This window comes from Cebus imitator, unplaced genomic scaffold (assembly GCF_001604975.1).
Source record: "Cebus imitator isolate Cc_AM_T3 unplaced genomic scaffold, Cebus_imitator-1.0 Scaffold145, whole genome shotgun sequence".
NCBI classification, from domain to species: domain Eukaryota; kingdom Metazoa; phylum Chordata; class Mammalia; order Primates; family Cebidae; genus Cebus; species Cebus imitator.
In genome coordinates this window covers 5,393,596-5,407,139 of record NW_016107460.1, presented here as the reverse complement: position 1 = coordinate 5,407,139, position 13,544 = coordinate 5,393,596, and the positions used below count along the sequence as shown (strand labels likewise).

General features: G+C 55.2%; 1 protein-coding gene across 3 annotated transcripts in view; it reads right to left on the bottom strand.

The window, feature by feature from the left end:
• Positions 1 to 8,056: 8,056 nt before the first annotated feature.
• Positions 8,057 to 13,544, bottom strand: part of PRDM16 (PR/SET domain 16) — a 354,638-nt gene continuing 349,150 nt past the window's right edge. For 2 of the 3 annotated variants that reach the window (XM_037743522.1, XM_037743524.1), the window contains exon 17: positions 8,057 to 12,946. In XM_037743522.1, coding sequence (XP_037599450.1) covers positions 12,812 to 12,946 — 135 coding nt within the window. In that variant the 3' untranslated portion in view covers positions 8,057 to 12,811. The remainder of the gene's footprint in view (positions 12,947 to 13,544) is intronic. The other variant, XM_037743525.1, reaches the window with a different exon arrangement.

Genomic DNA, 13,544 nt, shown 5'->3' with positions numbered 1-13,544 from the left:
GAGGGAAGCTGATGGCTTTGAATGCTTTTTAGACAAGAAGACATGCTTAAAATTGATCTAAGCTTTCATCTTTAAATGAAAAAAAGATTAGTGCAAATTAAAGCCAAAGTAAATTGAAAAATAAATCAACGGAAGTCAGTACCATGGGAAACAATGGAGCAAAATCAATAAAATAAAAGGCTGTCTTCTAAAAGATTGATGAAATTGATAACCCTAGATTACAAAAGACAGAGATAAGGCTCAAGTTACCAATATCAGGAAAGAAAGACGGCCACACTACTGATCCCGCAGACGTTAAAATGATAAGAAAATATTCTGAGTAATCTTTTGCCAATGGATTCAGTCACTTAGATGAAATGGCCATGTTCCTTCAATGACACAAATCATCCAAACTGGCATAAAAACAAATAGAAAATTGAAATGGCACGGTATCTACTGAAGACATAGAGTTTTATGTTTTATTTCTTATTGCTATTGTGTTTTGAGGCAGAGTCTCATGTGTCACCCAGGCCAGAGTGCGGTGGCACAATCACAGCTTTCTGTAGCCATGACCTCCCAGACTCAAGCAGTCCTCCTGCCTAAGCCTCCCAAGTAGCTGGGACCACAGGCATGCACCACATCCAGCTAATTTTAAATGTTTTGTAGAGACTGGCTTATGCCATGTTGCCCAGGCTGGTCTCAAACCCCTGAGCTTAAGTGATCTGCTGGCCGCACCCTCCCAAAGTGCTGGGATTACAGATGAGAGCCACTGCACAGGGCCTGTGTTTTATTTTGTTATTCCTAAACTTATGGTAATAATTTGTTTTTGTTTTTTTTTTTTTCTGGGAGACAGGAGTCTTGCTCTGTCACCCAGGCTGGAGTGCAGTGGTGCAATCTTAGCTCACTGCAACCTCCGCCTCCTGAATTCAAGTGATTCTCCTGCTGGTCTTGACCTCATGATCCACTTGCCTCAGCCTCCCAAAGTGCTGGAATTACAGGTGTGAGCCACCACACCGGGCCAAGATTTCTTAATTAAAAAAAAAACAACAACTTTACACAAAGAATACTCCAGGCCCTCATGACATCACTGGTGAATTCAGTTGAACATTCAATCAAAAGGAAGAAATATTTCTGATTTTGTATCGCCTCTTTCAGAAAGTTAACGAAGAAGAAACACGTCTCAGCTCATTTCATGAGGCCAGTATTGCCCTAACACCAGTACTAAAAAGTCACAAGAAAATAAAATTATAGACTAATATTCCTCATGGATATCCATGAGGAATATCCATGAGGTACAGAAATATTTGATATGAAATCGAATCCGCTATAATATAATGAACAGCATCTCACGATCGAGTGAGGCTTGTCTTAGGAATGCAAGGTTTAACACTGAAAATCAGTCAGTGTAACTTGCCACATTAACAGCCAAGGAGAAAAATCATATAACTTTCCAATAAGTGAAGAGGAAGCATTTGACCCAACCCAATACCTACGAAAGTAAGAATCTGATGTCGAAACCAAAGGTCACCTGCTCAATGCTGCAGAGGCCCCCGAGACCTCACGGCAGCCCTAACGCTGGGGAGTGGATGACTTTCTCTTTGGGACGGTGAGCCTGGCAAGGAACACTCCGCGCTGCCACTGAGCGTCGGCCTGACTGGCACAGTGAGGCAACAGCAGAAGCTACAACAGGGGATGTAGGCGGGGCGGGGCTCCTGTCTGTAATCCCAGCGCTTCGGGAGACTGAGGTGGGCTGATTGCTTGAGGTCAGGGGTTTGAGACCAGCTTGGCCAATATGGTGAAACCCTGTCTGTACTAAAAATACAAAAATTAGCTGGGCGTGGTGACAGGTGCCTGTAATCCCAGCTACTCAGGAGGCTGAGGCAGGAGAATGTCGCATGAACCCGGGAGGTGGAGGCTGCAGTGAGGTCGCGCCACTGCACCCCAGCCTGGGAGACAGAACGAGACTCCATCTCAACAAACAAACCAAAACAGATGATGTCACAGTGACCCTCTGTCTCTGTCACTCTCTGCAGATGACCCGCATGTGATTTAGAGGACCCTGAAGCATCTGCGACCACACATACAACTGGAGCCGACCCTCCCCACGCTAGACTCCCTCTGACCCCCAGCCCACTGCCTCCCTTTCTTCCGGTTGGAAACCCAGCCGCGGAATTTGGTATTTGTCCATCTCATACCATGTTTTTGTTTCCCTGCCACAGGCACATACCACCATCAACGCCTCCAGCTCTGTGTGTTTTTGAATTCTGTGAATGATGTCAAGCAGAAGGTCTGCTCAGAAGCTCCTCGCTGACTGCGGGGAGCTGGAAGTCGGTGTGCCCCAAAGGCCTGAGGCCAGGCGAGGCTGGAGCCCACAGCACTGGCCCTTGGCAAAGCCACAAGCCCTTTCTGCTGCTTGCCATCCACCCTTCCTCCCTGCCCCATGCCCCCGGTCTCGAGAGCCCTCTGGGCTTGCTGCTGGTCAGCTTGGCCTTAGTGGGGGAAGGCCCTCTCTAAGGGAGGGATGGCTGGTTGGCCTAGGAGTGTGTGTCTGGGGGCAGGGGCAGCCTGGGTGTGAAGTGCTGCCTTCAGCTGTACCAGGACCTCTGGGAACCGTGGCTCCGTGATAGACCCCAGCCTTAAAGTGGGGGTGGGTGGGACACACAGTTTTTGACAAATGAGGTTACTGGGGGTACCATTTACATGCAATAAAATCACCCTTTGAAAATGTACAGCGAGATGAGTTTTAATGAACGTCTAACTGTGTAACCACGATCATGATATAGGATGCGTCTGTCACCCTGGAAGCCTTGCCGTGCCTGTCACAGCCCATCCCCTGCCCCGTGCCCCCATTGCAGACCTGGGCCCCATCCTGTAGTTTTGCCTTTTCCACACGTCAGTTGCACGGAACCATCCAGCACGTGGCTCCCTTCACCGGGACCCTGGCTTAGAGATTCAGCCATGTGACTTTGTGGCGTGCGGCAGCGCCTGTCCCGCCATTGCTGAGCGGCCTTCCTTCCAGCGGAGGCACCACTGTTTCCAGAGGTGGAATGCACCAAAGCCAGACCATGTGCAGAACCAGAACACGCTCGGCAAAGCGGCCCGCCTGAACAGACCCTCACCAGAGGGCAAGGACGCCGTGGGGAGATGTGCCACGTCGCGGCATCAGGGGCCTGCAGGTCAAAGCACCCGTGCGACGTTGCTACACGCCTGTCAGCATGGCCCAAATCCAGAACACAGACGACGCCAAGTGCTGACGAGGGTGGGGAGCAGCAGGAACCCCCCTTCCGACGTAAAACGGTGCAGCCATTCTGGAAGAGTTTGGTGTTTTCTTACAAAGGTCAACACACTTTTATCGTATGACACGGAAATCACATCCTACTAAAAATACAAAAAATTAGCTGGGCATGGTGGAGCATGGAGGCTGAGGCAGGAGGATCACTGGAATCTGGGAGGCAGAGGCTGCAGTGAGCTGAGATCACGCCACTATACCGCTGCACTCCAGCCTGGGCCGCAGAGCGAGACTTCCTCTCTAAAAGAAAAAGAAAGAAAGAAAAAGAAAATACACGAAGGCGTCTTAAATGCATATTTCTGAGTGAGAGAGGGCAGTCTGAAAAGGCTCCACGCTGTGATCTCCATGACGTGGCGTCCTGGCCAGGGCAACGCTGTGGAGAAGTGAAGGGCTGGTTGCCTCGGTTGCGGGAGGGAGGGATGGAGAGGCAGAGCCCAGAGGACTTAGGGGCGGTGAAACCCCTCTGCATGATGCTGAGGGGGTGGACCCACGCCCTTCCATGTTAATCAAAACCCACAGAATGTCCACCAAGAGTGAGCCCTGGTTGGGACTGTGGGTGAGGCTACGTGGATGCAGGTTCACGTGGAGATGAAGGCACACTGTGGTAGGGGACGGTGACAGTGGGGAGGCTGAGTGTGTGTGGGGGCCGGAAGTGCGGGGGGCCATCTCTGCACCTTCTGATCAATTTTGTTGTGAACCTCAAACTGCTGTAGTAATGAAACATTATTAAAAAAACAAAAGAACTCTGGCCCATGGTCTGCAGCAATGAAAATACCCACACCTGCGGCAGCCAGCCCCAGGGCCCGCAGCTGATCGGCGGCTGACGGCTTCCCTAACTCTCGTCCCCACTTCCAACGCATATTCCAACTCTAAACGGGCCCTCCCTAATCCCAGCCCAGAAGGTCGCCTGCTTCTGGCCTGCCTCCAGCTCCTCAGGCCAGCAGCCTCCGTAGGGGCTTACCTGGGGGCTTCCCCTCTGAAGCTTGCCACTCTCCTGCCTGCCTGGGAGGCTTTGCCAGGCAGGCAGTGGTGGCTGATCCCCTTGCTGCAGACAGCTCTGCCAGTTCTCATTTGGGAGGTCTTTGTTCCTTTCCAAAGTTCATGCAGGCACCCGTGGTGGACATTCGGGCCCTTTCCGGCTTGAGGCCGTGGTAGACAGGCTGCCGTGGTGCTGGCGCACAGCTCCTACGTGGGTGACTGCCTGCCGTTCGCTGCTTCCTGGGTTCCTGAGACCATCAGGCTCTGTCCTGCCTCTCCGGCTTCCTGGAGCCTCCAGGTGGCCTGATGGTCTCAGGAACCCAGGACCACAAACCCCATTGTGGGACAGAGGAAGAGCCGGCTTGTGCCCTCGGGGTCTTGGGTGGCCTCAGGGCCTCTTTGGGGTTGGGGTCATGCTCAGGCTCTGGCCCACTGCCTTGTCATCTCAGAATTTCTTTCTTATTCCCCGGGACTGGGGGAGTGAATTCCCTCCAGCTTCCCTGTCCTGAATGAGGACCAAGGCTTGTGGGAGAGGTTGTCCGGCCATGGAGAGCCTGGAGCCTTCCACCAGCAGGGGCGGCGGCCTCTCTCCCAGAGCCCCCTCGAGGTACCTTTGCGGTTCATGCCTTTCTCCGGCCCCCCCTGTCGGCACAAAAGCCACCTCGTGCTGGCCATTTTACCCCAAATGAGGACACGATTTGTGGAAGACTTTTGCTGCCATGAGAATTAAGGTTAATGCTTCTCAAAATAGCTTCTCTGCAAATAACTGACAAGCTCGCTTGGCCCAAAACGCATCTGAAGGGGAATGAAAAAGCATGTCTTTTCCCAGAAAACAGATTCCTCATTGACACATTTTTTTTCTCCTGTTGATTTTTCCCTGTTTCCAAAATGGAGCGTTTTCCCTCCGTCTTTTCTGCGAGGAGCTGCCGCAGGAAGACAAAGTCCACTTGTCAGCAAGACTCTGTGAGTCCTCTGTTCGCCTTCCCTCTGGGGTCACCCTAACAATAGGGCCATTATCAGAGAGCTCCCTTATTCCATAGATTTTTCCTCCGCCTCCAGGGCTAATGAGGAGAAGTTTGCCAGGCTGAACAAAGATGGGAAGGGTTTTCACTCGCATGGAGCCGCAGCGTGGCCAGCTCCAGGGAAGGGCCATGACGGGGAGGGTGGTACTGTCACTGGAGTACTGTGACTGACTTTTGGGGGCAGGGCCATCCATCAGTTCTGTGATTCACATGATTTTTCCTCTGAGAGCGGAAACGTGTTTCCCAGAGAGAAGCCTTTCAAGCTGTCTCTGGGCCTCGGGCTCCCCAGGGCCAAGCCACATCTGACCCACGGGGCTTAAGGTCTCACGGCCGCTTTGTCGAGCACCTCGGGAAGGGAAGGAGCCTGGAAACATTGAAACGCCCTGTCCCCCCACCCCCCACTGCGGAAACTTCCTGTGGTGGCGTTAGAACATAAAAAGGCTCAACATCCCTGGCTGGGGGCTGGGATCTCCCTTTTGGCCGCAGCCGGGAGCTGCTGTTGGGGACCCCAGACCCACGCTTCCCGTTACCTTCATCAGAGCCTGCTCTGGCCCCTCAGTGGACTTGGGAGGCCCTGGCGATCCCAGAATCCATGCTGAGCGGTGGCTCTCACGGCAAACCACAGACTCCCTCAACCCTTCATTCATTCAGGCCAGCAGCCTTCTCCCAAGCATGGGCCCCCAGCCAGGCTTTGGGGACGGAGGGATGAATCAGGGAGCGCCCATGGGTCGTCACAGCCCCCAAGTCCAGGGCCTGTGCTAGTTTTGGACTCAGTGGACGGAGGCCACGGGTCCTCTGCGTGACCTGGGGTCTGAAGGTGCTGGTCTGCGGGGGGACTTGAGCACTTCAGCCGTGCTGGAGGAAGGTGACATATTTCCCTGCCTGTCAAGAAGCTGCCTGCAGCTTCCGCCCCTCATGCATGTGGGAAGGGTAGAGAGGGGTTTGTCAGGCAGGCAGCCCAGAGCTCAGGCCGTGAGGAAGAGGCACTGCCCAGCCCCTCCCGTGTGTTCCGGCAGGTGGGGAGGATCTGTTGCCGGTGTGGGTCTGGGCGTTCAGGGCTGCCCTCCGGGGGCTGGAGTGGCTGAGGAGGGGTCAGGGGTAGGGAGGGGGCGGGGAGGCTCAGGCAGGTGAGACGGGAATAGGCATGGCCAAGGCTGTAGCTGTGACGGGCTGAAGTGAGCGGGTGTCAGGCATCGTAAATGTCAGTCTTATAATCAGCCTGGGTCACTCTCAGACAGGGGCCCTCGGAACAAGACGCTGCTGAGAGATGCTCAAGGGCCCACGGTGTTGACTCCGAAGCGAAGCTGTTGACTACATGTGGGTAATGACTGCCTGCTTCCCCAAAACCCTAGCCTGGCCTGCGTTCCAGGCGCTGAGGGGTAAGGGAGGGGAGGGGTGGAGGGGCACAGCTCCAGAGGCCTGGCCCACCAGACACATTCAGGAGGGAGCCCAGGAGACATCAGAGGCCCTGGCGGTGGTGGGGGCGGGAGGCCTGGCCAGCCTGGAGACTGCGGGCCTAGGGGCCTCCTGGGTGACATCAGTTAACGTCTGTGTCAGCAGAGAGCCAGTGGGGACCTGCATGGGTGAGACGGTTTGGGGCAGTCCTGGCTGGGAGGCCGGGCTTTTGAGATTACCCACCCTAGGCTTCTGGGTCACGGCAGAGTCGGGGTGGAGGATGGAGCCTGTCCCAGAGGCAGGAAGGCCCCAGGAAGGAATCCAAGGGCACCGGGGGGCGGGGGGGCCGGAGACCACAGAAGCCCTGAGGGGCCTGGGTCTGCGCCAGCTCCGGCCTCTGCTCACCCTGCACCCCACGGGCCTGTCCTCTGTCTGGCAGCTTCAGGCCATGTGAAGTGCAGGCGGACACAGCTTCCAGGGAGGCTGGCGGGGTGGGGGCACCCTTAGGAAAGAGGTCCCCAAACCCTGGGCCGTGGGCCAGGACCAGTTCACGGCTTGTGAGGAACTGGGCCACACAGCTTGGGGTGAGCAGCGGGTGAGGGAGCGAAGCCTCCTCCATACGGACACCTGAGCCCATCACCGCCTCGCCGCCTGAGCTCCGCCCGCCCGTCAGATCAGTGGCTGCTGGAGATTCTCACAGGAGCTCGCATCCTGCTGTGAACTGCGCTTTCGAGGGAGCCGCACTCCTTATGAGAACCTAATGCCTGATGATCTCCGTGTCTCCATCACCCTCAGATGGGACCATGCGGATGCAGGAGAACGAGCTGAGGACTCCCACGGATTCTACACGATGCTGAGTTGTAGAGTTGTTTCGTCATATCCTGTGATGTACTCATTATAGCAACAAAGCGCACATTAAATGTAACGCTCCAGAATCATCCCCAAACCATCGCTCCCCTGATCTACGGAAAAACGGTCTGCCGTGAATCCGGTGCCTGCTGCTGTGGAAGACGGGTTCCCCCAGCACCTCCAGGTGGGAAGGCTGCAACCCCAGGAGGCCTGTGGGGTGGGCCCTGGGTCCCCGGCACGTGGAGGCGGGGACAGCTGGGGGACATGCTGGAGACTGCTGCATCTGGAGGCCGTCCTGCTTTGGGGAGAGACACACCGGCAGGTCACCGTGGTCGCTGAGGGGACATCCAGGGAGTTGATGCCTTTCTGAGCTTGTTCTTTTCTGGAAAATGGGAATAGCCAGGAGCCTGCCCTGGAGGGTGGAGGGTGCAAAGCTCCCTGGGCATCAGGGCCTGGCCCTGGGACCCCTCAGTCAAGGCCAGGAAGCCTGGACCTTGGCCGAGCCCCGGCTTGCTCCTCCTCTCCCTCAATGAAGCACCGAGACTTAGAAAAGCACACAGATTTATTGCATATCAATCTCATGTATAAATTCATTGTAGCGTTGGAAAGATTACATTTGGTATACAGTCCTATTCTACAGCATTAACCTCAAAATCAGCTTCTCCTAGGCTTTATCTTCAGAAAATTTCTCTACACAAATACATTTGCCTTTATCACAAGCATCAGAATGAAATTTGCAAAATTGTTATTTTAATGATTCCCGACACTTCACGTCTCCTTCATCCTTCTCCCACAGCGATTTCCACATTAATTTCGAACTGCGCCTCTTCCGCGTGGGCAGTTCAGGACTCCTAGTCTCGGACGTAGGTCCTAATCACATATTCAATAAGTGCATCTACGGAATTCTCCTTTTAATAAAAATTTCACCAACAGACACGATAATGACCGCTTAAGCAGGAGTCATGCACGGTTTACTTCTAAACAGAACAGAAGCAATTTACAATCAAGGGGGACACGGGGTGAGCGCCAGCCTCCTTCTCAATGGTCTTTTTTAAACGTTATATGGAAACCAGACATTTGCATTTGATTTCTTTTTCAACGCTATACAGTTCTAAAAGGAAAAAAAACAAAAAGAAAACCAAATCTGTAACGTAACGATGGCAAACGGTGGCGGGCGGCACAGGTCTGCGATTCCGCCAGGATCCACTCCATATACCTTAAGGGACAAAGACAGTGCGCACACACACGCTGTAAGTTACGGGTTCGGACACCAGGGCTCAGCGCCCCTCGGGCTGAAAGAGCAGAGGCGATGCGCACGGCCCCGAAGGCGATCGTTCGAGTGACTTTTGTTCACAAGTGAGTCGCACGTTTGGAAACTCAAGCTGCCTTTTATTTATTCTATTTTATTTTTTCCAGAAGTGGTAATATGAATCAGTGACAGAAAACAACAAAACAAACACAAAAATGGAACAGAAGGGGCAGAGGAACCCTTCTCGGGAGAATGCAAGAACATTTTCGTCACAGTATCACTCATTGCTACAGAGACACAGTTTCATGGCTTTTGATACCCGGCTGACCTCCACTGGCCAGGAGCAGCTGTGTCCTGGTGTCCCTGGCTGGGAGGGGAGCGTTGCCCCCCCCACCAGGCCGCAGTGCAGGGGAGCTCTCCTCTCCCTCCCCCAGGACAGTGAATATAGCTCAGTAGGTTTCAGTCACTTGGGCAGGGGGACAGGGGACAGAGGGGCAGGGGACCACAATCCAGTGTTCGAGGCCTCGAGTCTAAAACACGTGATATGTATTCAGGCAAGTGCTTTGCAGATGCTCACGGGGAAGTGGGGAAGGCAGAAGACTCCAGGGCCCTTGGATTTCCAGGGTCAGACTCAGAGGATGTGGAGGCCTTGGCCAGTCGGGGTGTGGATGGGCAGCGGCCTCATAAAGGAAGGCCTCTGCGGCTGGGCAGTCACACAGGACACACCATGCCCACCCCAGTCACTGCTCCACACCTCAGGGCCCCAGGCAGGGTGCAGGGGCTCACCCCTCTGGGTTGGAGTCAGTGACATCTTGGGTCCCACTTGTGAAGGGTCTGCTGGGCCCACAGAGGAGCAACCCCGAGTGCCCAACCTGGGAATGAGAGCAGGAACGAGGTGGGGACATTGGCTCGCTGGGGGCTGGGGTCTGAGGAGCAGCACAGGGCAGGTGCAACGTGACCTCCTTTGGAATTTCCACTTGGGGGATGGAGGGGCCACAATCCAAGGAGTAAGCATTGGGACAGCATTCGGGTGAAATGGAAGGGCCCTGGGCAGACATGGCCAGATGGGACCCCTGGCTTGCAGCCCTGACCCTGGCCATGGACACAGCCGGCTGCCCCATCACATCCCTGTCCATACCACACAGCGCCAGGGTCCCATTACGGTAGTGACAGCTGGAGTCCAGCATCTCCGAATTCTCACACCCGGGCCAGGCTCCCTGGCCCTTGCCACCTCCGGGCGCCAAATTTGCTGGGCAGAGCAAAGCCGGGAGTGCGGGGCTCACTGGGCGTCGGGCCACGCTGAGTGTCGGGGCCACGTTTCGGGGTGCACCAGCCCAGGAAGTAAGTGCTTTCTTTGTCAGGCGCTCTAAGAACAGGGCCTCCTGGAAACGCCAAGGGCTGGGGCCTGGGGGGCTGATGCTCAGGAGAAACGACTTGCTATCATTTTCAGGGGGACAAGAATACATGACTGAAGATGTGCAGCCAGGACTCTTGGGAAGGGTGGAAGGAAAGAACGCAGAGAGAAGACAGGATGCTTAGGAAGACAGCTGGAAACGGCGGGACGCGACGGGGATCCGGAGAGCAATGGAAGGGCTGCCCCTCCCTGTTCTGCTCCTGCCGGAAAGACGCGCTGAGGGCTCCTTCCGTCCCAACGTCCCATGTCAGAGAGACGGGGCCACATCGCACAAAAAGCACACACCTTACTCTTTTGCAGAAGAAATCATATAATTTGGGTTTACAGAAATGGGGTGTTTATGTCTGAGGTTGAATTTTTACAAGAACCCCACCTAGATCAAATGAAAGTGGAGACTCCCCTGCGGTACCTGGTGGGTCTGACCCACGGGATGCTGCGGAAACGCGTCAGGAGGCTGAGCGGCTGTGTTTGCAGAGCCTGAATCCTTCCGACAGGCTGGCTGGTTCTTCTGCAGGCAGCTCCCCCGCTGCCCTGGGGGGTCGCCCCAGCCCGCACGTGGCCGCAGCGCACGCACAGGTGGGGGTCTGGTCTTGCCACGTTGTGCAGATCTGGCGTGGGAGGAATCCCCTTCACTGTGATCCATTGGGTCGAGCTGCCCTCAGGAACCTCCCCATGATGTCTTCAGTGCCAGCCTGGACCGCCCGACACCCACAGAGACGATTGTCTTTTGGCCTGGAGCAGCCAGGACACCTCCTGTCACCCCTGGGGACAGCCTGAGATGTCCGCATGTGACACAAAGCCACACCAAGGTGGCCTGCACCACTCCTGTCTGTCTGTATTTACGCTCTCTGCTTTTTTTAAGGGCAACTCGGGCGATTGTTTTTTCTCTTCTTGTTGGGACACTATCATTATTTTCTCTTCCAAACAATAAAAGAAATAAATAGAACACTTGTCTTAAATGCAAATGCAACTGAAACGCAAATTTAACAAAAACATATGATTGTCTGGTAAACGGCAGCAGTGACAGCAGGATTCGTGGGGGACGGGGGTATTTGGCACATTAAAAATCGCCCCACTCCCACACAACACACAACCTTAGTACACGGTTTTGGTCCTTCACCAGATACTTATATTAACATTATTTCTTCACAATAAGAATGTCTAATGCCAAAAATACTGTTAAGGAGGAAATAAAATGAGAAAAGAAATGAATTAGAAAAAAATTACAAGTTATATACAGATTAAGGTAAATTCCATCAGGGAAAAAAATTATCATTTGAAATTGGCCCCTATGGGAATAATTTAAAGCCCATCTGAGTGGAGAAGTTGGTCCGAGAGGGAGGCGGCCGGGCCCCGGGGCTGTGCTGTCTCTGCTCCTCGCGGCAGGGTCCCCAATGCCCTTCTGTTCTTGAGCCGAGTCTCGCCAAGAACCCGCACGGAGAGCGAGGCGGCGACTGCGTCGTCCATCCGGAGTCTCAGGCACAGGTGCGGCTTGGCGGCCCGGAGTGATCTGCTGGGACTGCGCTCAGGGCAGCCACGGGGAGGACACTGGAGCGGCTGGGGTCGGGTGGGAGGTGGGAGGCCTGGAACGTGGCCAACGCCCTGCCTTCGGAAGACGGCGGTGGGGTCCAGTGCGCAGTGGCCAAGTGAGGCAGGGACAGAGGAGCGAAGGAAGGTGGGTGCCTGGCCACACCTCTGCATGGTGGACCCAAGCCAGGGGCCCTTGACTTCCCCATAGAATTGAGGGGTCTTGGGTGGGGCCAGTGGATTCCTCTGAAGCTCACGTGGTGGCTCTGGCACCAATTCCATGTCACATGGTGGCAGGCACGCTTTCCATCCCAGCCTCGGGCAGGCCTGCAGCCCAGGGCACCCTGAGACTTCCTCGGCCGTCTGCATGGTCTACGGGCATGGCCCCACGCCCCTTGTTCTGCCTTGGGGCACCCAGTGTCACCTTGGCTTATACAAATAAGGACAGAGATAGAAAATTTCTCCATTATCTATAGTATAAAGAACACACCCAGGCACAGTGCGGGTTCCCAGGCAGACTCGGGTTTGCAAATGAGCTCAAATTTCAAAGCAATGCAAAATTACTTTTAAAAAACAATTTGCAAGTCATTTTTTGATTTTTAAAAAATACTGTCTATTTTTAAAACCACATGCTTAAATAGACTCTGTAGTCAATACGATTACCAAAAGGGTTATTCTTGTCATTTCATTATAAAAATCACGTGAGTGATCTCTCTCTTTTGAGCACACCCGTCTATCCATTCCCTTCCGAGGCCCCACGCAGGCACCCAGCCGTGGCCGCGGCCGCCAGCTTCTGTCTCAGTGGCGCGTCCACCTGCCCACTGGCTGGTTCTGCGAGGCAGCTCCGTGGGCTGTCCCTGGATGGCCCCCTGCAGGGCCGCCACTCAAGTGTTCTCAAGACCGATTCTGGGAGATGGTGAGACTCTACGACTGCTTTAGGGACTTTCGGGGTCTGAGTTTTCATTGGAAAAGTCAGAATGAAGCATGGCGGGTGGGGAGGACGCTGGAGTGGTCACACGCAGGGACAGGGTTCTCCGGGGCCCCGCCCACCTCCGTCCTCTGCGGCTGGTGCCCTCGTTCTGGCTGCTGGCCCTCAGCCGCCCAGCTCGTCAGAGGTGGTTCATGGGGTGAAATGCTCCAGACTCCGACGTGGCTCCCGTGATGTTCAGCCAAGCGTCCAGGGAGCCCTGGGAGGGGGTGTGGAGAGGAGTGTCTTCGGAAAGAGACAGCATCATTGCATATGCCTGGCGGGGAGGGATGACACACACACAGGACCGGCAGGTGAGCACGGGGGCAGGGCGGGCTGTCCCAGACACACAGGTGAGCATGGGTGCAGGGCGGGCCATCCCGGACACACAGGTGAGCACGGGGGCAGGACGAGCCGTCTGGGACAGCTGGGGCCTTGCCTCGTCTGTTCCCAGCTTCCCGAGGCCCTGGCCTGACTCGACCTCACCCTGGTCCACAGGTCCCAGAGGGAGCAAAAGACACTAAGAGGCCCAGATTCTGCCCCCAGCCTGGAAGTGGAAGACGTGAGCAGGGGTGACAGCGGGAGGGAGGAGGGCCGCCAGGATTGGGGTGCCAGTGAGGGGCCTCGGGCACACGTGCTTCTTCGCTGCTTCGGGGTGCTCCCCCTCGAAGCCTCCTCTCCTTCCCACCCCTCCCCCTGAAGTTTTCACCTGGAGATCAGCAGAAGCTACAGACATATGTCTGGTCTGAGGGGCCCTGGGAATTGGGGGTGAACAAGAGCCACCGTGCCCGGGGATGCCTGTTTTGGTGACTGTGGGGACACGAAGAGCTGCCTCTGGGGCAGGGATGGGCAGCGTTTCTGGGCCAGGGCCATTC